Genomic DNA, 25,534 nt, shown 5'->3' on the forward strand with positions numbered 1-25,534 from the left:
ATGCCGGGTCTGCTGAACCGACCTGCCCTCGAGCTGTCCCTCGGTTGCCTTGATGAGACTGGCCCATGACGGGAGCGGGTGGCGTGGGGGGGGGATGCCTCTGAGCACCGGAGGGTGCAAGGGAACAGGCCACAGTGGGTGGCAGCTGCGCCTTGCTTGGGTGGGTTGAGAACTGGCAGGGTCTGGGCTACACAAGGCCCTTGCCTGGGGCCACAAGAATTCACGTAACAACTCAGAATTTGCCTTTCCTAGTCAACCATGCCAGGCTGCATGCCGACTAGACGGGTCACCGTCGTTGGTGGGGAAACTGAACTCACGGGACACTTAAGACGGCGCTTCCGGGATGTGTTTCAAATGCAAGCCCAAAGGAGCAAAATCAGGGGATCTTTTGGGAGGCCAAAGCTTAGAACCAAACCCTGGTTTACAGGGGAGGACCCCCGGGAGGCAGACCTTGAGTCAGGAGCCGTCCGCCTCTTCCAGTTCCCAGTCTTCCCCGCAGTATGGCCCTATCCATTTGGGGGTTAGGTGGGGGTCCCGGCCACAGCGGCAGACCTCCCCTCATACCACAGAGGGACCACAGCAAGGACTAAGTGCCTCATTCACCCCCCGACTCCCCTTCAGGACGTGGGGGAGAACCACCTGTGTAGAGAGGCAGCTGCATGGACGCCCTGTTGGCCCATCTGAGTCTCAGTCTCTATGCGAGCCATGTGACCCTGCGCCGGTCACCTCTCTCCAGGCCTCAGGTGCTCTATAAAATCGGGAGGGACAGCATCACAGCTCTGTGAACGCAGTGGGTGGATCCAATCGGGGCTGTGATAGAGAAGCAGAAAATCTGGAACGTGCGCCTCTTAAAGTGACACTCCTTCCCTGAGCCTCTCCCACAGAGCGGTGGTGACGCGGCCTCCTAGGGAAGTCGTACATGAGTACAGTCAGTCAGTAGCTCTCCCTCTGGCCCAAGGGATCAAGTAAAGTTCAGGAAAGCCTCCTAGGAATGGAGAAGGGTTAACCCATCATCACCATGACTTCAAGCTTTACTAGGCCCTTCTCCGTCTGTTAGGAACAAGAGGGAGGTAGGAAGTGGGATGGTTATTTGGGGCCAAGAAACTAGTCCTGAAGAGGGAAACAGTGGTGGGATGGTTCAAGACTGTAACCCCTCACTCCCAAAGAGCTCTGGCCCCTCCTGGGTCGCACGGAACCCATCTGTGCCAGACCTTACCAATCTTGGCACCTGTGTTTAAGACTGCTACAAGGGTATCATGTGCCCCAATTTTATGGCCTCATTTTCCTGCTTTAACCCTATCCGTATGTCCTGCCCCCAGCTCCATTCCTGAAACTCTCATGGTCTCCCCAGGGGCAACTGTGACCATCCAAAGCCCTGGGCTAAAGGGTCATCGTATTTTCTGCAGCGGAGCAGGAAACAGCAGCATTCCAGAAGTTGTGCTGTCCCCACTGGGGCACCACATCCCCTGAGACCACGAGAGGCTGGATAACCTGCAGGGAAGCATAGGATCCTCCATTATGCCTCTGACATTAGGGTGACACTGGGGAGTGGGGGAAGTTTGATAAATTGGCCAGTGCCCTGAAATCCCGAGTACGTGTCCATCTGTGCACCTTGAAAACTGACAGAGGGCGGGATCCCCGGTAATGGCCAAGGAACAGCGGCACCGTCCCTAGGGCTCTACCAAGGATTGCAGAGAAGGCCGGGGCTGCCTGCCCCGGGAGACACTTTAAGGACAGAACTTTCATTTTGTAAGTGGGGACACAGAGGCCTGTGTGTGAAGGACTTGTCCGAGGTAAAGACCATGGAGAGTGGTCGAGCAGGGAGAAAGCAGGCTCTAGACTCCAGCTCCGCATGCGTCCACCCTCCCACACACAACACACTGACACAGAAGCTGGCCCTGATTCATAATTTAATGGCTGTGCAGGCCTTGGTCTCTTATTTCTGCTGCTCGCGGGCCCACTGCTCCGGGGTCAGGGTTTTCTGCTCAAAGGCATGAATGTGCAGAAGCTCTTCAGCTAGGCACGTGTTCACCAGCCTGGGGGAGAGATGGGGTTAGGAAATGGAAGGCCAGGGCCTGAGTCACGGCCTCCGAAGGCAGGGCGATCCAGGAGACTGGACGTGTCCCCCAAATTGTGTCCCCGGGACTTGGGAACCAAAGAGGCAGAGGCCCCAGTCTCCATACAGGGGTCACGAAGGCGGGGTCCCTGGGGCTGTGGTTCACGGTGCAGGACCGCACTGGCGGGGGCGAGGGAGTTAGATTTAGGGGAGAGGCCGGGGCTGGGGTCCCGGCGCCGAGATCGCGCTGAGCGAGGTATTCCCGAGGCCTCACCGGTGTCTCTGAAGCAGTGGCTTCCCCTCGAACTTGGCCGACACCACCAGGACTCGGAAGCTGGACGCGCAGCGGTGGGGAGTCGTGTCCTCGACTTCCTAGGAGGCAGAACGGTGGCAGAGGGTGAAACCCGCCCCTCGGGGGCGCTTTTCCGCTGGCTGCGCGAATCCAGGCCGCTCAACTCACCACATGCTCCGCCTCCAGGTCCCGCTGCAGCTTCTCCCGGAGGTATTCGGCGCTGAGCTCCATCGCCGCGGCCCAGAAGGGGCGACAGCCCAGCCGGGAGGGAACCCCAGCTCCGACCCCGGCCACACCGCTTCCGCCCTTACCGACGCCACTTCCGCTGAGGCCCGCACTTCCGCCCTTACCGACGCCACTTCCGCTGAGGCCCGCACTTCCGCCCTTACGAAGGCGTCCGTGAACCCAGCACTTCCGCCCTCCCGCAAGCCCTACTTTCCAACAGTCCCGGGCTCCGCGGTTACCCTCAGCCGGCCAGAGTCTGCACAAGGCCGGATGCGGGCGCTCAGAGGTGTCCGCCGTCTGCACCGCAGCCTGGGTTCTGTGGGCCGGTTTGGACCCCCGACTCCAGCCAGGAGGGTGAGCGACCCTGCACTGCTGCGGTCTCTAGGGTACCTCGGGGTCGCCCCCAGACGCTCTTTCCGAGACAAGCATCTTGCGGCCCTGGCAGCTCAGCCCTCCCTGAGGTCACGGGCCGCAGCAATCAACCCAAAGCCCCGATGGGCCCTGCGGGGGACACGGCGAGGCCCGGCCGCTTCTTCGGCGTCTACCTGCTCTACTGCCTGAACCCTCGGCACCGGGGCCGCGTCTACGTGGGCTTCACCGTCAACCCTGCTCGTCGGGTCCAGCAGCACAACGGCGGCCGCAAAAAAGGCGGGGCCTGGCGGACCAGCGGGCGCGGGCCCTGGTGAGAGGTAGCGGACTTCGGTCTGGAGCAGGGCTTGGGGGAGGAGAAGCCGCCGAGAGGGGCGGGGCCAGGGGAGTGGGCGGAGCCCCGGGAGTGGGCGGAGCCCCAGGGTGGCGGATCCCAGGGCCGGGGGGCGGGGTCCTGTCGAGGGGGCGGGCCTGTCGTGGGGGAGGAGCGTGGCCCCCCACAGGGGAGGGCGGGGCCCTATGAAACTCCAACGTGGGACTAAGGAAGGGATTGGGTAGGGAGCACCGTTCCAGGCCTGGGCGGGGGGCCGCGGGCTGAGGAGCAGGGCGGGGGCTGGAAAAGACCCTGCGAGGGAGCGGAACTGAGGAGGCCGGTTAAGAGCCTGTGCCGGAGGCGGGGCCTGAGGTCGGCAGGTGCGAAGGGACGGACCTCCACGAAGGGGGCGGGGCCTCGCGGACCAGGTCTGAAGCCGGGCGTGGGGATTGCACTTCCGCGAGGGTGGGCCGGGGGGTGAACCCGGGTGAGGGGGTCCGGCCCGACAGCGGTGGGGGCGGACTCTCACGGGCCGCGTCCTCGTCCCCGTCCCCAGGGAGATGGTGCTGCTCGTGCACGGCTTCCCCTCCGCCGTGGCCGCCCTTCGGGTAAGGAGCGAGCCGGGGGCGGCGGGAGGGCGGGCCGGGCCGTGGGGTGTCGCCGCAGGCCCTGAAGCCCGTGCTCCCCGCCCGCAGTTCGAGTGGGCCTGGCAGCACCCGCACGCCTCGCGCCGCCTGACGCACGTGGGTCCGCGCCTGCGCAGCGAGGCGGCCTTCGCGTTCCACCTGCGCGTGCTCGCGCACATGCTGCGCGCGCCGCCCTGGGCGCGCCTGCCGCTGACCGTGCGCTGGCCGCGCGCCGACTTCCGCCGAGAGCTGTGCCCGCCGCCGCCGCCGCACATGCCGCTGGCCTTCGGGCCTCCGCCGGCCCGGGCCTCCGCGCCGAGCAGCCGCGCGGGTCCCTCGGCCGACCCCGCGTCAGGGCCGCCCCCGGCCGCCGCGGCTTTCTGCGCCCTGTGCGCGCGCTCCTTCCAGGTGAGCCGCCCCGCCTGGTCTTCGCGGGGACCAGGGCTCGGGCCCCTCGGGATCCCGCCGTTCGCGGAAGGGCCGGGCAGCCCCTCGGTCGCCCTTTGCCCTCATCGCCAAGACGGGGACGGCGGTACTTCGGCCGTCGCGAAACCTGTACCTTTCTCGAGGCCTTCTGCGCTGACCCTTGGACGGGAAGGTTCTCCCAGACCTTCAGCCCCGTCTTGACGAAGTGCCGCCGGCCCCGTCCCCACGCGGTCGTCCGGGGCGCCCCCGTGGACAGCCGCGCTTCTTTCTTGTGCGCTTCCCTGCCTCGCTGTTCCCTTAGAGCCCATAAACTTAGGGTCTAACGGAGTAGGCGTCGTATTGATCTTGTCAGTGTCCCCTGCCCCCCTACGAGGCAGTCCTTGTTCACTGCTGTCGAGGAGGGTCTGGCAGGGCGCCCGGGTGGCTCGTCGTTAAGGGTCTGCCTTCACCTCCGGTCATGATCCCGGGGTCCTGGGATCCAGCCACACGTGCGGCGGGCTCCCTGCTCCGCCCGAAGCCCGCTTGCTCCCAACCCCACTCCGCCTGCTTGGGTTCCCTCATTGTCTCTCTCTGCCAGATAAATACAGTTTTTGAAAGAAAAGAAAAGGGTCTGGCAAATAGCAGGTGCCCATAATACATATTTAACGAATGAACCGAGATGGTGGGTCCGACTTCGGAGCTCTCCGGAAATGCAAATTGAGTGCCTGCAGTTGGGGTTAGGGTTAGGGGACCTCCCTGAGAGCCTGAGCCCGTGAGAACTGGAAGTCCGGCTACAGCGGCCTGTGCCGTTTCTGGAATCACTGCTAATGCTCAGGGACACTGGCTGCCTTAGTCCCTGTGGGTAGGGATTGTCACCTCTCTGTGCCTCAGTTTCATCTATAAAACGCAAATACTAGTAGTGTGTGACTTGCAGCGTTCTTGAACGTGAAGCTTCTGGAACGGTATCTTTCCTTATTTATTTCCATAGAACGTGAGCGCCATCATTCCTTCTGGTTTTCTCTCTTAACTTGCCTGCCTCCCCCCCCCCCCCCGCCCCGCACCCCAACAGGAAGAGGAGGGCCCCCTGTGCTGCCCCCACCCCGGCTGCTGCCTCAGAGCCCACGTGATCTGCCTAGCAGAGGAGTTCTTGCGAGAGGAGCCGGAGGAGCTTCTGCCTCTGGAGGGCCAGTGCCCTGGGTGAGTCCCAGCACCCCCGCCCCAGCCTGGTTGAGTTCTGGGAAGATGGCGCCAGTGGTCCAAGTCCAGGCCCCGGGGCAGCTGAGTCCGTATCTCGGCCGCCGAGGGCCTGGCCTGGAGGAGGCTTGTGAGTCTGACTCTTTGTCCTGCCAACTGCACTCGTTGGTAGCTGTAAGAACTCAGTGCTGTGGGGAGACCTGATCTGGCTGTGCCAGGTGGGCACCGAGGAGGAAGAGGAGGACCTGGAATTAGAAGAGGTGAGAGGTGGCTTTGGCCCCAGCCTCCCGGCCCCACCCCATACCCGAGGCTGCCTTTGACCAGTCCTCCTGTCTCCACAGGAACACTGGACAGACATGCTGGAGACCTGATCCTCGGCGCCCCTCACCCTCTGCCCACCCCTTGTCTCTGTCTGGGTACTTTGTACTTGAGTACAATAAAGAGTCTGAGTTAAGGGAACTTTCTGGTGATTGCCGGGGAAGGGGGATGCTGGAGCTCGGAGACAGAGGCCCTGCCAGTCCCTGGGGCCTGAGGAGCAGAGCAGAGTGGGGAGGGGCCGCTCGCTTGTGTGGACCAGCCTCTCCCCTTCCTGGAGGCCCACGTGCCTTGGCTTTTCCTTCACATGCTTCTGAGGTCACACAATTCTTTTTTTTTTTTAAGATTTTATGTATTTATTTGACAGAGACCGTGAGAGAAGGAACACAAGCAGGGGGAGTGGGAGAGGGAGAAGCCGGCCTCCCACTGAGCAGGGAGCCGGATGCGGGGCTCAGTCCCAGGAGCCTGGGATCATGACTTGAGTCAAAGGCAGATGCCCAGTGACTAAGCCACCCAGGTGCCCCTCACACGATTCTTTGCTTGGGAGACTCACACCCTTGATTCAGAGCCCGTCCAAATCCAGTGTCCAGGTTGACTTTGGACTTTAATCCAGATAGTAGGACAAAGGGCCTGAGTGGGGTGGGTGGGGAGATACACTACCCCATGGGGCCCTGTGGCTCGCCAAGCCCCAGTTCCTTCTTGTCTCTGGCTGCAGAGCCCCTTCAAAACCAGTGAAAGAAAAGCTCCTTGTGGGGCCCATGGCTCTGAAGTCCGTGGGAGCTGTGTGTGCAGCTGGCCTCAGTCCCAGGCTTATGAGACTCTGGTCCCTCCTGCCTCAGAAGGCCCGTCCTGCCTCCGCTCCACCCCAACCCCTATCACCCTGCCCCTCCCCCGCACTGCTCTGTACTGGCCTTGTGGTCAGAGGTCAGACCCGCAGTTCTGGAAAGCCTGTGCTGCTGGGGGGTGCCTGAGGGCCACTCCTAGCCTGAACCTCTGGCATCGGCAAGACTGGCCTGGAGCCAACAGGAAGGTGAGTGGCCCTGCTCACAAGGGTGTCACCTTTCCTCTCTGGTCTGCCCCCTCTAAACTAGGCTGGGGCCATCAGGACAAGCTGTTGGTTGGCCCGCCCCACCGGGGTGGGGTACAGAGGGCAGGTCAGAGCCAAGATTCCAGCTGCAAAACACCCCACAGAATGAAAGTGAAGACTTTTGTCTAGTTTCAGTCTTCCCTTTATTTTCTACACACTAAACCCACATCTTGGGTTTTCAGGCCCATTTAAGCTTGGCTCCGGCTGGGGTGCAAAGGCGGGGGCAGCACAGGGGCCCTCCCACTCTAAGCTCCACCCACTCCTTCCTGGAGGCTGGCTCCAGACCCTCCCACTTGGAATTCATAAACCCTTCAGCTTGGAGAACAGTGCTGCACCCACCCCACCCCACGGCACCCGGTTCGCCACAGCACAGAGTGGTCACAGGACCGACATCCAGAGAGGTCTGGTGAGTTCTCCCGGTGGGGCGGCTGGGCAGGGCTAGCTCCTGGCCCTTTCCCTCTGGATGGGCCATCTCAGTCAGCCGAAACCCCCTTCCCCTTTCTGCTGACCCATCACTTAGCTCAGCTGCATGCCAGACTCTGGCGCCACAAAACAGGCTCAAGTTGCTCACTGGCTGTGTTTATCCCCGAGCCAAGATGGCGTGGTTTGGCTTCTGGAATGTTTTTGGCGATGCATGAGGGGCCCAGGTTGCTCCGGGGACCGGCAGGGGCAGTGGGGCCAGTGCCGCAGGCCAGGGGCCGCCGCAGAGGTAGTGGAGGAGAGCTGGCAGGCGAGGACTTAGGACGGGCGGGCACTCGAGTAGGAGCTCTCAAGGGTGCGCTGGAATCCGCTGGAGCTTCCAGAAGACTGGGACGGGGCCCCAGAGAGCGATGTCGTTGATGTGGGATGTGGCCTCAGGCACGGGGATCTGCAGGACGAGCCCTGCAGGACAGCGAAGGCGCAAGCCGGCGCCAGCCCCGCTGTGTGAGTGTTGGGTGTGGGTTCGAGCCCCAGCTCCTGCCGCTCACAGCTTTGGGAGCAGGGCCGAGTCAGTCGCAGGCCTTCCTCGCGAAGCAGGATTTCAACACATGGCGTGTCGTGATGTTGTTAAGGCAAGTTGGCCGCCCTCTGTCCCCGACGCGGTGGAATGGAGCTCATCCAAGACACCTCGCGCCCGCCGCTGGCATATGTGAAGGGAATCCCTCTCATCAAGTACTTTGCAGAGGCCCTGGGCTCCCTGCAGGACTTCCAAGCCCGGCCTGACGACCTGCTTATCAGCACCTACCCCAAATCTGGTAGGTGGCGAGGGCCATAGTCCCCCACGTCGGACCAGCCAGGACCTGCCCTTCACCCAGCTCACCTCCCCTTCCCCTGCTCTCCAGGCACCACCTGGGTGAGCGAGATCCTCGACATGATCTACCAGGGCGGGGATCTACAGAAGTGTCGCCGGGCCTCCATCTTAATCCGGGTACCCTTCCTGGAGTTCAAGGCTCCAGGTGTTCCCACAGGTTCGCATGGGGGGCTCTGGGGACCAGGGGAGCAGAGGGAGGGGGCAGGACTGGGCTCCAGCTCAGCAGACCTTTCCCTCCTCCTGGTATAGGTTTGGAGGCTCTGAAAGATACACCAGCCCCACGACTCATTAAGACACACCTGCCCTTGGCTCTGCTCCCTCAGACCTTGCTGGATCAGAAGGTCAAGGTGAGGGACGCCTGGGTGGCTCAGTTGGTTAAGCAGCTGCCTTCGGCTCAGGTCATGATCCCAGCGTCCTGGGATCGAGTCCCACATCGGGCTCCTTGCTCAGCAGGGAGCCTGCTTCTCCCTCTGCCTCTGCCTGCCATTCTGTCTGCCTGTGCTCGCTCTCTCCCCCTCTCTCCCTCTGATAAATAAATAAAATATTTAAAAAAAAAAAAAAAAAAAAAAACCAGAAGGTCAAGGTGAGTGACAGGAAACCAGGGAAGGTGGTCACTGGGACCTTCCCAGCTTTAGCCTTTTCTGCTGGGAAGGTCTCACCAGAAGCGGGCAGGGGGTGGTCTTCATCCTGTGGCGGGGGTCTGTGCAAGGGAGAGTCCTGTGCAGAGCTGAGAAAGGCAGTCTTCTCTGCGGGCCGCCCCAGGCCCGGGGAGGAGGGGGCTGGTGAGAACCTAGCATACCTCGGTCCCAGTCTGGGTGTGGCAGCACTGAGGGGACAAGACTGGCATCAGGTATGGTGTCAGGGACCACAAGCAAGTCAGCCTCCTGGTCAGTGTCCCTCTTGGCCAGACCAAGAGCGAGCTTCCCTCACTGGGCTGCTGTGGAAGGCGGAACTGCCCGGCTCGCTGTGTGGTGATGGTGACTGGGTGTGGGGGGCATTTGTCCTGCCAGGTGGTCTACGTGGCCCGCAACGCCAAGGATGTGGCCGTCTCCTTTTACCACTTCTACCGCATGGCCAAGGTGCACCCAGACCCTGGCACCTGGGACTGCTTCCTGGAGAAGTTCATGGCTGGGGAAGGTGGGCCCGAGTCTGGGGGAAGGAGTGGGGTGGAGCTGAGCGGCCGCCAGCCAAAGCTAATACCGGCCTGTGTGTCCATGTCCCTGCCCCTCCCCGCAGTGTCCTACGGGTCCTGGTACCAGCACGTGCGGGAGTGGTGGGAGCTGAGTCACACCCACCCTGTTCTCTACCTCTTCTACGAGGACATGAAAGAGGTGAGGCCACCCGCTGCTGCTTCCCTCCAGGTCACACGTGCAGAGGCAGGGACCTTCCCAGGACCTGCCAAGGCCCTTTCGGCCGCCTGTCTCTGGCGCCGCCCCCCCCCCAGTCCCTCGGGTCCTCCAGCCCACCCTCCTGCCAGGGACTTGAGCTGCAGCGTCACCCAGGCAGCAAGGCTGTATAGCTCTGATCTCAGACCCAAGCGACACAGAGCCAGCCATCCGCCGGCATCTCCTGTGGCCAGTTAGGAAAGAGGACCATCCCTGCCCTCAGCCATCAGGACCCAAATAGGAGCTTCGTTCAGGGTCATAGGGCAGGGGCAGCTAATGTGCCCCAGGGAAAGAGGACCCAAGTCAAGGAGCCGGGGCTGAGAGGTCTCTAGGCGGAGGTGGCCAGGTCCTGGAGGAGTGGGGACCCTCCCTTTTATTTGCTCAGTGAGCCATCCAGCTGCCACTGAAGAGCCCCTCTGCTCTCCAGAACCCCAAGAGGGAGATTCAGAAGATCCTGAAGTTCTTGGGGCGTTCCCTGCCAGAGGAGACCGTGGATCTCATTGTCCAACAAACGTCCTTCAAGGAGATGAAGAAAAACTCCATGGCGAACTACAGCACCATACCCGCTGACATCATGGACCACAGCATTTCGGCCTTCATGAGGAAAGGTCAGTGCCTGTGCGGGACGGGCCTCGGGGCAGGCAAGCGTGGACGTGGAGGCTGGGGCTGGCCTGAGCCCACCGGGGCCTGCTCTGCGGCTGGGGCTGTAGCCGCCCTCCCCTCTGTCCGCAGGCATCACGGGGGACTGGAAGACCACCTTCACTGTGGCCCAGAATGAGCGCTTTGATGCTGACTATGCCGGGAAGATGGAGGGCTGTGGCCTCAGCTTCCGCACAGAGCTCTGAGTGGTGTCCCTGGGAGGCACGCCCAAGGCCCCGCGGCTGTGACCCGCCCCCAGCCTTAAAAATAAAATTCCATGTGTATTACACCGAGAGCCTTTAATGCAAGCCAAGAGCAAAAAAGAAATGCCCACTGGGACCAAACAAATCCATCTCCCCCACAGCCTCCAGTTCCCCGACCTGCCCTGTTCTGGGGAAGGGCAGAAGCGCCTGGAAAAACAAAACCAAGGGGACGTGGGCAAAGGGGAACAATATTTATTTGCCATGAAATCTGCTGCTGCGTTCCCCTGTGAGGGTGGCAGGAGAGCGCGAGTCTGCCGGCCCGCTTCACTTCTTCTTGGGCTCCTTACAAGCCACCACGTACCTCTGGGCCACATTGAGGGGAGGGGAGTAACCGTCTGCATAGGACGTGTCTTCAAACAGGACTGAATAGTCATCCTGGGGCTGTGGCAGGGGGCGGACAGGAGGGGCTGGTCAGAGACCCCCAGGCAAGGCCCCCACCCCAGACTGACAGGAACGGCTGATACACGGGGTCCCTGCCTCTCCTGTCCCCACCTCTACTCCAGACCTGGTCCTGCTACAACACAGCCCCCTTCTCAGCAACAAAGAGCTCGGAGCGGGGAGACTTGCTGTACATGTGGGGGGGATACTACATGGAGAATCTGGTGCTTTTGGGGGACCCTGTGTTCAAGGGATCAAGGAAAACCCAGAAGGCAGCAGGCAGGGCACGTGGAGGAGGGGAGAACAGCCTTGAACCCGCCATCGGGCGACGGGTCACCAGCACGGGCGAGCACAACCTCACACGAAGAAAGGGCAGGGGTGCGGCAGTCAAGGGGAGGGCGGGCCCTGAGTGTGGCGCTGCCCACCTCAGTGCAGAGTGAGACTAGAGGGAACACAGGTCCCATTCCAGCGGGGCTGGCTAGGGCTCTGAAGGTTGGAGGGGGCTGGCACTGCCCTAGGGGACAGGGCTGGAGGATGCCTGCAGGCAGAGTGTGAGCACGAGAGACGGGGCAACAGCCAGGACTCTCCCAGCTCCGAGAGGGGAGGCGAGGGCCGGAGAGGCAGGAGGCGGCAGGTGACCCCATGACCATCTGTTCTCATGGTCTGTCCCTCCCTTGGGGGCTACCTTACCCGCTGTGGGGGCGTGTGGATCAGGGCACGGTAGAAGCAGGTGGTCTGGGGGTACAGGGCCAGCACAAGCTGTTCCTTCTGAAACAAGGCCTCCGGGTCCGTCTCCGGGTTGGCTTTCCACTGGGGCAGCGGGATGATACGCCGTCGGCTCAGCGTGTGTCTCCTGGAAGGGTGGGCTCAGGTCAACCCACGGCCAGGAGGGGGGCTGCTTCCCAGCCGCCTCCACAGCCCGCCCCGACCAGCACACTCACTCTTTGCCTTCCTCATCGATGTCATCCACCTCGTACCTGGAGAGCAAAGACAGAACAGTGGACGCAGGGAGACCCACGGTCCAAACTGGGGAGCGACGAGGGGGGGGCGCGGGGCGCGGGGCGGGGAAGCAGCCCAGGGAGCCAGAGTCCTGCACAGCCCCGCCCCGGCCCCACAGACACTCTGGGGGGGCGCTGGGCCCAGCCTGCAGACGGGGCAGAGGGCCTGCGAGCGCACGTGTCACAGGATAGCGGACCGAGGGCTGACGCCCACTCACTTGTTGGTGGCGTGGCTGTAACTGACCACCTCCGCCAGGATCCACTGCTCATCCCCGTCCACAGCCTTGACCCGGGCGGCCACCTTGTCTCCGGGCTTGGCCACGTAGTCCCCAGAGGCTGGAATGGCCCCACAGAGGGGTGGGGGCCTAGGGGTTGGGGTAAGGCGTTAGTCCCAGCCCTTCCCTCGGGTCAGCTCCCCGCCCCCTCCGCCGGCCCAGGCCTGCCCTCACTTGTCACCAGGCTTCCCGATCCACAGGGGCAGGGTCATGGCCGACTGCTGCAGCAGGGTCATCAGCACCCCCCGGCGCATGGTCTTCCGAGGGGGCTCCGAGTCGTTGTACAGGCCCGCGATCTTGGCCGCTGTGGGAAGGAAGCGCGCCCCTGAGGCATGAGGGACAGCGCTCCTACCGAACCCCCGGCTGCACGGCTGCGCGGCGCGGTCAGCGGAGCTTGGCCTGGAGGCCGCCTCCCAAGTGACCGCCCAGGGCCCAGTGTGCTGTTTTCACAGACCCGTGAGAGGTCAGAGCAGCGGATGCCCCCAGGGGGACGGAACTACAGGGCAGAAAAAGGGTTCTGGGGTGCTGGCACGGCCATTTGTTCGGTTAGCGAACATTTCGTAGAGCCGTCTGTATACTTACGTGTACTTTTCTACCACGAGTACGTGTTGTCGTTAGACAACAAACTAAAAAGAACTGTCAGACGCAGACTCCTGACCTCAAGCACGGCTCAACACCCCCGGTCAACCTCGCACAAACCCAGCTGGCGGAGGGACCTGTCTACGGGCAAGCCGTGTGCCCACGGAGGGGTCACTGAAAGGGTAGGAGATGGAGAGCCTGGGCGGTTTGAAGGGATCTGGAAGCCAACACCCTGTGTAAGCTCCGAGCTGAAGGACGCGCTCCCGCAGCCACGGGGTGGGGGGCCGTAGCAGGATGGAGGCGACTGCCCCAGGCACAAGGGGCAGAGACATGAGGGGCGCAGGGAGACCTTCCAGGTCTGCACAGGGACACTGGGAGCCCCTGCCTCGAGCACGAGCCGCAACCTCCACTGCCTCCCAGACCCAGGCTGCCCAGACGCGCGCCCCAAGTCTGCGGAACGACACGGGGCGGAGGCAGCAGCTCCCCACTCCTGCGGGGAGCCACAACCCCCGGCTCAGGAAGCCTCACTCTGTCTGATCAAGAAGCGCCGCGCCGCCCTCCAACTCACCAATCCGCCTTTCTTCCAACAGAGACTTGATTTCCGCGATCTTATCTAGAGCCTTCCGGAGGATGCTGGCGGGGAGAAGGGAGAGAACGGGACGGAGTGGGAGCGCGGACTTCCGCCCGCCGCGGGCTGCGCAACTCGGGCCGGCCGACTGCCCGCAGCTGTAAACCCCACCCGCTTTTCGTTTATTTTTACTTTACTTATTTATGATATTTATTTATTTAGGATACTATATTTATGACTTTAAGTAATCTCTACACTCAATGGGGGACTTGACCCCATAACCCCAAGATCAGGAGTTGCATGCTCTACCGACTGCGCCCCATACCGACTGCCGGGCGCTCCCGTGTTCCCACTTTGAGAGCCTAAACGAACTGACGAGGTAGTGAGGAGCAGCGAGCACGGCAGAGCGCCGCACCTGACAGCGGGACGGAGCCCTGCTGGCCGCCCCCTGCAGCCCGCGGGGTCGGAGGGCAGAAGCTGAAGCCTGGGCTCCGCCCAAGCTGGGACAAGGGAAAGAACACGCTCCAGACTCCAGATGCCCGGGGGGAGCTCTCTGGGCTCGGAGCGGGGCTGGAGGAGGAAGGGACGGGTCTCTGGAAGGCCGCAGCCCAGAAACCCTCTGCAGCTCCTTTCCGGGCTTCCGGGGTGGCTGGGCCAGGCAATCCCGCGGAAGTGAACACGGTCCCCGCTGGAGGAAGGTTTTCTCTTTATCCTAGATGTTGAGGACTCTCCCCCAGGGAGTATTTCAGTAGGAGTAAGCAGCCCAGACTCCATCTGGGGTCATGTATTCCCCTCTCCCACGGCTCTTCCTCTGGTCCACCTTTAGGAATTCCCCCGAGGTTCTGAAGGGTTAGGACCTCACAGGTGGGGTGGGGTGGGGGGTGTCCCAGGCTCCTGTGGAGCTCACCAGACACGGGCCGGGGGTGGGGGCAGCCCTGGCAGAGGGAGCCAGGCCCCCGGAGCAGGATGCCTGCAGCACAGCTCGGCGTGAAGGGCACGGGATGCAGGGGGTGCTTAGAGCTGCCGCAGGCTCGTGAGCCCCGGGGACATGGGGCAGTCCGGCACCAGGACAGCTGCGGAGTACAAGCCCGAGTACAGGAGACCAAAGGGAACTTTGAGTCTGACCGTCGCTGCCGGTTTTCTGCTGCGGGCACTAAGCCGTACCTGTGAGGCAGTGATGGAGCGCTCTTAAACCGCAGGAGAGAAGCAGGCTTCCTGCTGAGCAGGGAGCCCGATGTGGGGCTCGATCCTAGGACCTGGGGATCCGGACCTGAGCTGAAGGCAGCAGCGTAACGACTGAGCCACACCGGCGCCCTATTTATCTATCTTCTAAATAGGCTCCACACCCAACATGGAGCCCAATGTGGGGCTTAAACTCACGACCCTGAGATCAAGAGCTGACGGAACTACCCAGTGCCCACCCCCTGGGGAGCTTAAAAAAAATCCTAATTGTTTTAGGCAAGAACCATAAAGAGATGCCAAAGCTGAGAGTCTGAGCGGACATGCGTGTTTGTATAATCTCAGTGTCTCCTCAGGGAAATGGGAACTGGAGGAGCCCAGCCTCCGACGGGACAGGTCAAGACTAGAGCGACAGCCCACTGAGCAAGCGCCCTGCTAGCCGTCCGCTGTCTGGGGCTGCTACCGTGGCCTTGGCTCTCTCCTCTGGGCACCTGACATTCCAGCCCGAGCCGCTCGGGCCCTGGGAAAGCTACACTGCCCTTCTGCCCGCACCAGCGGGCCCGGTCACGAAGCTATCTTCCCCAGCAAGGGTCCGGGGGATGCAGTTCCCCCGTCTGAGGCCACAGCACCAATGAGCACACCCTCCTCTCCGCCGAGAAACGCCTTCTACACGGAGGTTAGACGAGGATTCGTCCTACTCGGGCCGGCGGCCGGCTCAGGAAGCAGGAACTTTGACCTTGTTTCCCTCTGACCCCTCCTGCCAGTGTGCCAACTCGAGGCCTTTTTATTTTTTATTCATTTATTTTTTCTTTGAGGCCTTTTTAAAAAAAAGAGACCAACTGTTAAATTAAAGAACAAGGATTCTTTTCCATTTTCTGTAAAGCAGGAGGATGAAAACCAGCCGCGGGGCAGCCCTGGCGCTCGTGGAAGAGACCAGCACCGCGTCCCGGGCCTCGGGCTACTTGCTGAGGCGGGCTCTGGGCGCCGCCTCAGTTTGCGAGGGTCTTCGCTCCTCTGCTCAGTATGGGACGGGGAGGTGCTGCAGGAACAGAGACGGGCGTTCCCCACCCTGACCAGGAGCCCCCATGGGCAGGGCTGGTGCGCCCAGTGCCCAGAGGGACTCCGGAGCGAGGGGTGAACGTATAAAGTTTGGCCAGAGTCAAAAAGTGAAATAGCAGCAGAAGTGCAGAAGGCTGGACCCTGCAGTACTGCAAGGAGCTTCTAAACGTTTAACTCTGGGTGCGTCACCGCCGGAGAAGAGCCCGCACCAAACTGGTTTCAGAAGCAGTCACTCTGCCAGTGCGTAAGCTGGGAAGGGCCGTTTTGCCTTTCACTCCCAAAGTGTGTCATTCAAGCTCACGTAGGCCGTACTCCGCACAGATGGGCGGGAAAGAGCCCGATGGCAGCCAGATGACGAATCTGCACGTCAGGGGAAGAGGGGGCAGGCGGGGAGGCCCGGAAGCCGGGGGACAACAGCGGCAACAAGGCGGCATGTCTCCTCCCGTCCAGGCCGGCCCCAGCCCGGTATACGGAGCCCGTCAGGTCCCTCCGTCTAAGCTGCGAAGCCTGGAATCCTCAGCCTCCCCTCTCCCAACTGGTCCCCAAATTTCATTCCAGAACCTGCCCTCGAACCCACCCTTGCTTCTCCGTCCCCACTGCCACTGCCCAGGCTCAACTCCATCACCATGTCTTGCCTGGTCTCCTGCCCGGCCTTGAATCCCACCTGTCTGCCCCACGCAGCAGCCAGAGGCTTCTCTCCTGCTTCACATCTTCGCTGGCTCCCTATGGCCTCCGGGATAAAGTCCAGTTACTGGAAGCCCTCCCCATCCTGCCTCGCCCTTCCCCAGCCACAAAGGACTGATTCTCAGTCCTCCAGTGCCCATGTCCGGCGCGCACTCCTCCACTGCCTCTGCCGTGTCGCCCACTGACTGCTACTTCAAGTCCCTCCCCCTCCCTGCGGCTGTCCCGGGCCCCCAGGCACAGTGAGCCCAACTGGTGGCCCACCAACTACGCTGTCCCAGTCACCGTCTTCTTAGGGTGTCTCTCCTTTCCAGACTATGCCCTTATTGGCCGGGTCCTCGCTATCCTAGGTCTCTGTGTGAGGACTGCCCAGCACCGGGCCCAGGGGGAGCGCGAGCAGAGATTTGCAAAGCAAAGATGATGGCAGGCAAAGAAAATCTGGGACCATGAGTCTGAGGCCGGGTCTCAGAGCACAAGACAGGGCCTGTGAAGGGCCAGATGGGAGGAGAAGACGACCCCGGAGGCACCAGCAACGCTTAGGGTACGGACATCACATGCACAGGCAGTATTTAAACTGCAGGTCACGGCTCATTAGGGACTTGTGAGATTAATTTCTGGGGTAATAACCAGCTTTAGAAAAAAAAAGAACAGGGGTGGCTTGGGTGGCTCAGTCGTTAAGCATCTGCCTTCGGCTCAGGTCATGATCCCAGGATCCTGGGATTGAGCCCTGCGTCAGGCTTCCTGCTCGGTGGGGAGTCTGCTTCTCCCTCTCTCACTTCTCCTACTGGTGTTCCTGCTCTCTCTCTGTCAAATAAATAAATAAAATCTTAAAAAAATAAAAAATAAAAAAATAAAAATAGGGGTGCCTGGCTGGCTCAGCCGTAAGAACATGTGACCCTTGATCTCAGGTCAGGAGTTTGAGCCCTGTGTCGGGTGTATAGATTACTTAAAAACAAAAAACAAAAACCCCCAGCCTACAGATATGGTAATAGCACAAACGTACTTCTTGTTCCGATTGTGACATATGTCCCTATAACGTACACGTGTGTGCTGCAGAAAGGTGACTGTGACACCAATCTAGCATGGTCGTAAGAATATGGAGCCCGGGTTTACAACTGGGCCCCGACTTACTAGTTGTGTCACTTTCAGCACATCATGGAACCCGGTGTGTCCGTGTCCTCACCTGGAAAACGGGGTAACGCTCACCTGGCGGCCGCTCCGAGTATTGTGAGACACACAGAGCGTACCTGGCACAGTACCGGACTCGGCACAGCCACACAGGAGTCCTTATTAGTGTTATTATAGCGATGATGACCAGGTCCTAATATGATGAGGAAGCCACAACAGAGAATGTATTTCCTGCCATGGGTTATGGTCAAGAGGGTTTGAAAATCACTGGTCTTAGGGACTTTATATACATTATCTCACGTTATGTTGACCATTCTGTAGACGGTTATGGTCCCCGTTGTCACGACGGAGCAACTGGGTCTCAGGGGGAACCACTGCTCCAGGTCACAGGACACCTAGAATGCCGTGCCGGGCTCCAGCCCCCACTGTGCTGCCATCTAGGGAACGGCAGGGCTAGTGGGAAGGGGAGGCCCAGAAGGAGTTCTAGGGAAGGCGGGGACCCCAAGGGACAGCTTGGGGAGCAGGAATCTACTTCTCCGTGGCAGGAACAGCGGCGGGCGCTGGGGTCTGCAGGCGCCTGCAGCCCAGCACATGGTGGGCAACAAAGCGGAGGGGACGGGACTCACTTGCACTCAGCCTCCGCGTCAGCCTTGGCGGTCGTGTACAGCCCACGTAGCTTTGTCCGGTAATACGGAGAGACTGCAAGCGAACAGAGGAAGAGGTGGGCAGGGGGCCAGCTGGCAGTCCTGGGGGGCTGCTTCCGTGCACGCCGGTCGGACCTCCAGAGGCGTGCAGAGGCCACGGACCGGGACGTGAGCTGTGGTGGCTTGGAAGTGCCCCGCGGCCGCTGCCCCGTGTTTAATGAGTTCACGGTTTCATACGCCACAAATACCATCACTGCATCTGGCAGAGGACGTCTGCATAGTGGGACACATGCAGAAAGTGTTTCTCAGCACCCAGGAGAACAGACAACAGCTCTCAAAGCTGCTCCGAATGGGAGCGCACCAGCCCAGGAGGCTGAGCAAGAGGGCTTCTGGGGCACGCGCGGAGGATGCCGGGAGGAAGTTCTCCCTCTAGAGAACACCAGCTGCCTGGGGCGCTTGTGCACTCAAAGAGGGTCCCTGGATGCAGCCTGAACACTGACTTCCCAGCCCCTAGACTGAGGGACTTTAAGGTTCCTGAGTACTAGGTTGTCTGTCATCTGTTTCCGGAGACACCTTCAGTCACTCAACAGAAAGGAGACAGACTGTCCCTGTGGCTAAGGGGCAGTTCGTTTCGGTTATGTAGCTCCCTGGAAAAGGCCGGTCTGAAACTCGTGGCAGCCACGTTCCCGGTCTCAGCCGCCCCCCGCCCTCCCCTTCTCTTCTGAGTCCAGTGACTTACTCTTGTTCTCTGTCTGCATCCGCTCATGGGTCTTCTGGATGTTCACTAAGTTATGCTCACTCCGCGAACGCTCCTCCTGCAGGGGTAAGCGCAACAGGTCGGGCGAACAGCCCCTTGTCCTGCAGTTCTCCCGGCACCCCAGGCCTGAGGCCCCGGAAACACGTCTGCCAGTATCTTCCGGCCCCTACTTTTCAGGTTACATCCCACTACAAAGGACATCGTTTGGGAAGGCATTTCCAGGACTGCTCCATTCTGGGCCACAGGACTGTGTGGTAGACGGCTCCCATGAGACGGGTAATCGGGTAACTATAAACCTGGCTGGGGCACCTGGGTGGCTCAGTCAGTTAAGCATCCGACTCTTGACCTCAGCTCAGGTCTTCATCTCAGGATTGTGAGTTCAAGCCCCGTGTTGGGCTCCACTTGAATTTAGATCACTGTGCTGTGGCTGCCCTGACCCAAGAACAGCTCAATACAGAACACCCTGAGCTACAGCTGGCAGAGACGGACTGTTACTTGGAGCACCACTGGGGGCCCCCCAGGTAGGAAGAGGGCCCTGGAGAACACACAATGAGAAGTCGTCTCAGGACGAGCCTGTGAGCTGGGACCGGCGACTGGCTCTATCCCCTGCTGACTCAGAACCCAGAAATAACTGAATCATGGCCAACTGGAATCAAGCAAATACTGTGAAGAAAAAATATTGTTCATAACAATATCTGGTAAAAGGGCAAGGCTAATTCTGTTGGGAGAGCATAACACATAGCTCTGTAATGAAACTGAGCTCCGCCATGACCGTAGCGGAGCACGGTAACACGCCGGCAACACGGGCGGGCTTCAGAGGCCTCCTGTCAAGAAGTCACCTGCTGCTACTGGTATGGACAAGCAAACGTGCTGGGAGCCGGAGCCGTGGCCTCCTCTGACTGGCCCGGGAAGAACTGGATTCAGTGCCATCAGCTAATTTCTATGCTGAACAGTTTCACACAAATGTATCAGAGGGCACGAACGGTACTGGATGAAGCAGGGGAATGGGTAATTAGATTAGTATAAATTACGGAAACGTGTATGTGGGCCCGACGGGACGGACTGCTTGTTTCTCGCAGTCTCTCCCTGGCCCACACTGGCTCCTCCACCATCGGGAGGACTTGTGCTCACTCTGCCGCCAAAGCCAAGGCCGGGGCCAGGCAGCTGTGCAGTGACAGATGAACTCGGCAGGCCTGTCTTTTCAGACCTTGTTCCAAACAAGGTCCCTGACTAGCTTCTGGAATGGGACCTCTCCACTCCTGGCATATCCTGCCTGCTAAGGGTGTCTTTGCTGGGCTGGGACCAGGGGGCGGACGGAGAAGCGGAGGGCCGTGGTGGGTACAGGGCATTTTTGTCACATGGCGAAAATGTTCGGAAACCGATCATGGGGATGGTGGCCCGACTCTGTGAATATACTAGAAACCACCGGAACCGTGGGGGAGCTGGGCGGTATGGAACTCGAACTCCTATCTCATTACAGCTGTTACGGAACAGAGAGGATCAGGACGTCCTGCCGCTGAAGGAAGACGCGGCGGTCACTCCCCACGTTCTCTTCCCCTCCCGGTCCAGCGGTCACCTGGGTCCCTGCACGTCCAAAGTTTGCAAACACCCTCCCCGGCTGGCGGCTCCTTACCTGGGTTTGTTTGATCAGTTGATGGAGCTCCGTGAGAAGTTCTGCGATGCGGGAATCAGCAGACACCAGGGCCATTGTGTCTGGGGTGCCTGGCAGGGGGGAGGGGGGCACGTGTTGAACAGAAGAGACGCTGTTAGTGGCCGCTGTGTGTTAAAGCTCAGAGGGTCAAGTGACGACCAGGAATTTCACATGATTTCATATAATTTCTACAACAGTTATAAGAGCATTTACTCAAACAAAAGAACCCAAGGTTTATCATCATTTTTTTCACAGTGCTTCCCAAATAACATACGACATAAACCAGCCTAATGAGTCAAAAGGACTTAGAATTTGAATCTTGGGAAGCTTTGATGTACATGCCTCAGGAGGATCACAGATCACTCTGAAACTCAGGATTTACTAAACTCAGCTGGCAGTAAGAATCTATAGATGGTTCTACAGTTGTTAGCAAAACTTAGCTCTTTTAATATTGAGAAGTTTTCTTTTTTTTTTTGTGAGAATTTTTAACTTTCTTAAGTCATCAAAGATCTGATAAAGACAAAAACACAGAAGCTTTGGTACTCCAGGCACATAAAGAGGAATAAGCCTTTATTTACAAGTTCTTATCATGAGTAAAACAACAATCTAAGAAAACAGTCTTTTTCATGGAGAGAAAAGCAGAATATCAATCTTACACCAGTGCACTTTTTTTTTTTTTTGAAGATTTCATCTGTTTGACAGAGACGCAGAGAGAGGAACACAAACAAGGGGAGTGGGAGAGGCAGAAGCAGGCTTCCCGCTGAGCAGGGAGCCGGATTTGGGGCTCAATCCCAGGATCTTGGCATCAGGACTCGAGAGGAAGGCAGATGCTTAACAGCTGAGCCCCCCAGGCGCCAACACTAGTGTGCTTTTAAAATCCATTTATTTTGGAGTGCCTGGGTGGCTCAGTCAGTTAAGTGTCTGACTTTGGCTCAGGCCATGATTTCAGGGTCCTGGGATTGAGCCCCGTGGGGAGTGTTTCTCCTTCTCCCTCAAATAAAATCTTAAAAAAAAAAAAAAAATTACTTCAATCTTAGTTCTGACACCACACAAAGCCCTTTTCAAAGATTTGCCTTCACATACCTTCCACAACTTTCTTTTCATTCAGATTTAATCATAAGCCTTTCCTCTCTAAATAACCAATCCCTGGGGACAAAATTACTTTTTTTTCCCCCTCAACAAAATATATTCTCATTTCTTATACCTTCCTTACACATTTCCTACTTTCCTAAATACAGTAAACATGCTTTATTGCTTTACTGAAAGACTGTGCTAGGGGAAAACATGTTTCTAGAAATTATGAACTATACTCATAAATTGCCAATCTAAAGAATTCTGGGGTAGGGACGTGTACGAGGCTCAGTCAGTTAAGCGTCTGCCTTTGGCACAAGTCATGATCCTAGGATCCTGGGATCGAGCCCCACATCCGGCTCCTTGCTCAGTGCGGAGCCTGCTTCTCCCTCTGCCTGCAGCTCCGCTCCCCCTGCTCTCTCTCTGACAAATAAATAAAATCTTTAAAAAAATTTTTTGGTTTAGCAGACAGTTCACAATTGGTTACTACTTAATTTTCACTGGAGACTAAGGTTTCTAAGTTAAAATTCTGTTAAATGGAAATGATAAGGAAAACAACTCTTGTCCATTTCTCTGCAAGCAGCCGGAAGCACAAACCTGTGTTCAGTAAACAAAGCTTTAGTACTTTGTTTTGTTAGAGAGAAGACTTGGATTACCAATGAATTCAATCCAACTGATTGTTTAACTCAGCAAACTTTGAAGGTTCAGGTTTCCAAAGATTTTGAAAGCCATTTAAAAGTTTAACTTTAAACCTTTTTTCTTTTTTTTTTTTTTAGAGTGGGCTCGCCGTCCAGCATGCAGCCCAATGTGAGGCTAGAACTCAAGACGGTGAGATCAAGATCTGGACTGAGATCAACAGTCAGACCCTTAAGTGACTGAGCCACCCAGCGGCTTCTACCTAGAAAACCTTGTATTTACTCACTCACCCTCCTCATTCTTAAACAATGACCCATGAGAGCTTTAGGAGATAGGTGAAATTTACCAACATTTTAACCCATCTTTTGTGGACAAATTGCAGCAAAGATAACACGAGCTTATCTGACCTTCAGTAAATCTTGGTAAAGTGAAAGTTACATTTCACGCTGATAACTCCCACGACACGCCCATTTTAATTAAACCAACAAAACTTAATGGGCGTTAATACAGAATACATTGCCCCTGTGCCCACTGAGAGTCAGTCCATGTGTTCCCCACTGTCAGTTTTGCCTGGGGCACGGGTGCGGAGAGCTGAAGGGGGAGGCCTAAGTCCAAGGGAACCCTGGGCCCCTTCATGCTGATCGGGGAGACACTATGATCGGAATGGCGCAACAGCTTGGGGTGCTCTTTGCTCCTCCACAGCAAGGACCCAAGAGGCAAGAGTCAACGGCTCGAGAGGCACAGAGCTCTACGGGGCTGGTTATGTGAGCTCCTCCTAGGGTGGTGCAGAAACCAGAGAGGGAAGGGGAGGCAGAAGCACAGAGGTGGAGAAAAGCCCAAACAGAAGCGGACTCTGGGTCTTAAGGCTCATCAGCTTGGACAGAAGAACAGATGCGCATTTTCTTTCCACCCACAGAAAGTGAAAACAGGCAGTCCGCGGCAGTCAGAGAATACAGGGAACCTCCTCGAAACAAAACAAGTGTTATCAGCTGCCTGGGAAGGCTCCTGAGAGTCCACGTCTGGAGGCAGACTAACCGCAGAAAACGGGCCGCTGAGAGCCGTCAACCCGGAAGGGATGAGGGTGAAGTCCCCACATACAAGGCATTGGACAATGTTCATCCAGGCCTCTCAAGACACAACTCGGATCCAATGCACAAAATAAGCAGCAAACAAAGAGGCAGCCAGTAACATGGGAAAGAGGGAGGCGTGGGCAGGATGTTGGCAGCAACCTGCTGACAGGAAAGAAGGCGGTGCCCACTCCCATCGGACGGGATCGGACGGGATCGTGGATAAAGCTTCTGTGGAAATCGCCCAGATTAGACAGGGGTTCCATACTTTTGTTTCTTCAGGTCCCTCATTTGTCCTTACCCGTGGGCTGTTTGGCATTCCGGGTCCTGCGCTCAGATTGAGTGGCGCCCTGTTGGGCAAAGGCCCCAACTGGGTAACAACAGCGCCCACTGGTCCCTTCCAGAAAGCACGGGGTCAGATGGATGTTGGGTTTTATGTTCATGGAGGGGTCACACCGGGTTATTTAGGAGGGAACCTCATGTGAGAGTCAAGATCGGCAGCCATCCTGATGACAGGTATGGCCATCCTGTGCCCGAGAGGAATACGAGTATTGAAAGACTGGGAGAGCCTGAGCCCAGCGCCGTGACAGCCAAGGTTCTGGTGTCCAGCCGGGGGCAGGCGCTCGTCCCTCCCTGGGGTGTAGCCACAGGAAGGAGGTTCTCTCCTGAGCACTTGGACAACGCACATTCCAAAGGGTCATACTATTTAAGACATCTCCGAAAAAGAACAGGTAACAAAGCCTGGGGATGAAGACACACCCGGCTGTACTGAATCTCCCCAGTTCCTTTTGGCGCTGTCCCTGTATAGGCCACCAGAGCTTACGCAGGGTGTTGAGTGCAACAGTCAAGAAAGAGCCGTTGACAGTGCAACTTAGTGAGTTTATTTAAGTAGCACGGGGACAGGACCCCTGGGCAGCAAGAGGGGCACTTGGGCTGTGTGAGGCCGGTGGTTATAGACTCAGCAGTCAAAGGGAAGGAGGCCTGCAGGGAGTGTCAGATTACAAAGGTTTCTTTGAATTTCTGAAACGACTTTTCCAAGTTTCCTCTGGTATTTATCATTCAGTTCGATATTAATTATTGGTGAGATACACGGGCAGTCATGAGGCCGTCAGAGAACGCAGCAACCAGCTGGCATTTGATCCTTATCAAAACTATGCAGGCTTTAGGTCAGCCTTCCTGGCTAAGGGTAAACATTTTCCTGCTTCTGTCCCCCATCATTTTCTTTCTTTCTTTTATTTGTTTGAGGGAGAGAGCGAGCGAGCATGTGCAGGAGCAGGGGGAGGGACAGAGGCCAAGGGAGAAGCAGACTCCCCACTGAGCAGGGAGTCTGATGCGGGGCTCTGGGCTCGATCCCACGACCCGGACACCTCAACCGGACACCACAACAGAGCAGAACGCAGATGCCCAACTGACTGAGACACCCAGGCACCTCTATCCCTCATCATTTTCAATGCAATCCCAGCTGGCTTCTTTGCAGAAATTAACACGCTCATCCTAAAATTCATATGATAATTCAAGGCATCCAGAAGAGACAAAACAATCTGGAAAATGAAGTTTTCCCAACCACAAAACACACTACACAAAGCTATAGTACTCAAGACAGTAAGATAATGGCAGAAGGACAGACCTAAAGATCCATGAAACAAAATCGAGAGACCAGAAATAAACCCTCACACTCATAGCCAATTAATTTCCCACCAAGGGGCTAACGTAAACTTAGTGGGTAAAGAATCGTCTTTTTGACAAATGGTGCCGGGACAACTAGATATCCATATGTAAAAGAATGAATTTGGGCCCCAACCTCAGGCCATATACAAAAATTATGTGAACAAACAGTTCTCCAAAGAAGATATATACAAATGGACAAGAAGCCCATGAAGAGATACTTAGTATCGTTAGCCATCAAGGAAATACAAATCAAAACCACCAGGAGGTATCATTTCACTCTCACCAGGATGGATAAAACCAAAAAAAAACATAATAACAAGTATCCAGGAGGGTGTGGAGAAACACAGATGGATAAGGACTGGTTTTATTCACACAAAGGAATGTATTACTCAGCAATGAAAGGAATGAAGTACTGATCTGTGCTAGGACACAGATGAACCCTGACCTTATGCTAAGTAAAAGCCACACACAACAGACTACATAGTAGATCAAATACCCAGAACCCAAGTCTAAAGTCTGTTCATTTTAGACAGATGCCCCTCCCCACCCGTATCCCTTAGTCTTATGCAAACACTAATTCACTTTGTGTTTCTATAGATTGGCCCATTCTGGAATAATATTCTTTTGTTTGCATATGCCACATTTTATATATTAATCCGTCAACCAATGGCTCTTTGGGTTGTGTTCACTTTTTGGCTACTGAAAATCAGGCTGTTATGAGGGAGTGCCTGGCTG

The 25,534-nt window shown here is 57.7% G+C and overlaps 4 protein-coding genes across 12 annotated transcripts in view; 2 read left to right on the forward strand and 2 right to left on the reverse strand.

Moving 5' to 3' along the window:
* Window positions 1–61: 61 nt before the first annotated feature.
* Window positions 62–18,753, reverse strand: BOLA2B (bolA family member 2B). Of its 4 annotated transcripts, none has more exons than XM_032328716.1 (4): window positions 18,749–18,753; window positions 2,517–2,779; window positions 2,331–2,428; window positions 62–904 (listed from the first exon to the last, which is right to left on the reverse strand). In XM_032328716.1, the coding sequence occupies exons 2-4, from the start codon at window positions 2,577–2,579 to the stop codon at window positions 772–774; spliced, it is 294 nt and encodes a 97-aa protein (XP_032184607.1). In that variant the 5' UTR covers window positions 2,580–2,779; window positions 18,749–18,753; the 3' UTR covers window positions 62–771. The 4 variants fall into 4 exon arrangements, with proteins under 4 accessions (XP_032184607.1, XP_032184610.1, XP_032184608.1 ...); XM_032328719.1 differs by lacking the exon at window positions 18,749–18,753 and having other exon boundaries at window positions 2,517–2,693; window positions 2,733–2,822; XM_032328717.1 differs by lacking the exon at window positions 18,749–18,753 and having other exon boundaries at window positions 2,517–2,822.
* SLX1A (SLX1 homolog A, structure-specific endonuclease subunit) lies at window positions 2,819–5,934 on the forward strand. Of its 2 annotated transcripts, XM_032328708.1 has the most exons (7): window positions 2,819–2,927; window positions 3,019–3,255; window positions 3,812–3,863; window positions 3,951–4,289; window positions 5,356–5,483; window positions 5,653–5,740; window positions 5,822–5,934. In XM_032328708.1, exons 2-7 carry the CDS (start codon window positions 3,068–3,070, stop codon window positions 5,849–5,851), a joined length of 825 nt encoding a protein of 274 aa, XP_032184599.1. In that variant the 5' UTR covers window positions 2,819–2,927; window positions 3,019–3,067; the 3' UTR covers window positions 5,852–5,934. The 2 variants fall into 2 exon arrangements, with proteins under 2 accessions (XP_032184599.1, XP_032184600.1); XM_032328709.1 differs by lacking the exon at window positions 3,951–4,289.
* Window positions 6,772–10,484, forward strand: LOC116581510 (sulfotransferase 1A1). The gene is made up of 8 exons (XM_032328707.1): window positions 6,772–7,288; window positions 7,935–8,117; window positions 8,205–8,330; window positions 8,423–8,520; window positions 9,184–9,310; window positions 9,410–9,504; window positions 9,986–10,166; window positions 10,291–10,484. Exons 2-8 carry the CDS (start codon window positions 7,970–7,972, stop codon window positions 10,401–10,403), a joined length of 888 nt encoding a protein of 295 aa, XP_032184598.1. The 5' UTR covers window positions 6,772–7,288; window positions 7,935–7,969; the 3' UTR covers window positions 10,404–10,484.
* Window positions 10,629–25,534, reverse strand: part of SGF29 (SAGA complex associated factor 29) — a 28,397-nt gene continuing 13,491 nt past the window's right edge. For 4 of the 5 annotated variants that reach the window (XM_032328701.1, XM_032328700.1, XM_032328702.1 and 1 more), the window contains exons 2-10: window positions 20,340–20,428; window positions 18,689–18,764; window positions 17,932–18,004; window positions 13,259–13,323; window positions 12,286–12,415; window positions 12,055–12,201; window positions 11,780–11,815; window positions 11,529–11,691; window positions 10,629–10,841 (exon numbers count right to left, since the gene is read on the reverse strand). In XM_032328701.1, the coding sequence (XP_032184592.1) occupies window positions 10,725–10,841; window positions 11,529–11,691; window positions 11,780–11,815; window positions 12,055–12,201; window positions 12,286–12,415; window positions 13,259–13,323; window positions 17,932–18,004; window positions 18,689–18,764; window positions 20,340–20,414 (882 nt within the window). In that variant the 5' untranslated portion in view covers window positions 20,415–20,428 and the 3' untranslated portion in view covers window positions 10,629–10,724. Of the gene's footprint in view, window positions 10,842–11,528; window positions 11,692–11,779; window positions 11,816–12,054; window positions 12,202–12,285; window positions 12,416–13,258; window positions 13,324–13,673; window positions 14,102–17,931; window positions 18,005–18,688; window positions 18,765–20,339; window positions 20,429–25,534 lie in introns of those variants that run through there. The other variant, XM_032328698.1, reaches the window with a different exon arrangement.

Source organism: Mustela erminea, chromosome 20 (genome assembly GCF_009829155.1).
Source record: "Mustela erminea isolate mMusErm1 chromosome 20, mMusErm1.Pri, whole genome shotgun sequence".
Lineage (NCBI taxonomy): Eukaryota > Metazoa > Chordata > Mammalia > Carnivora > Mustelidae > Mustela > Mustela erminea.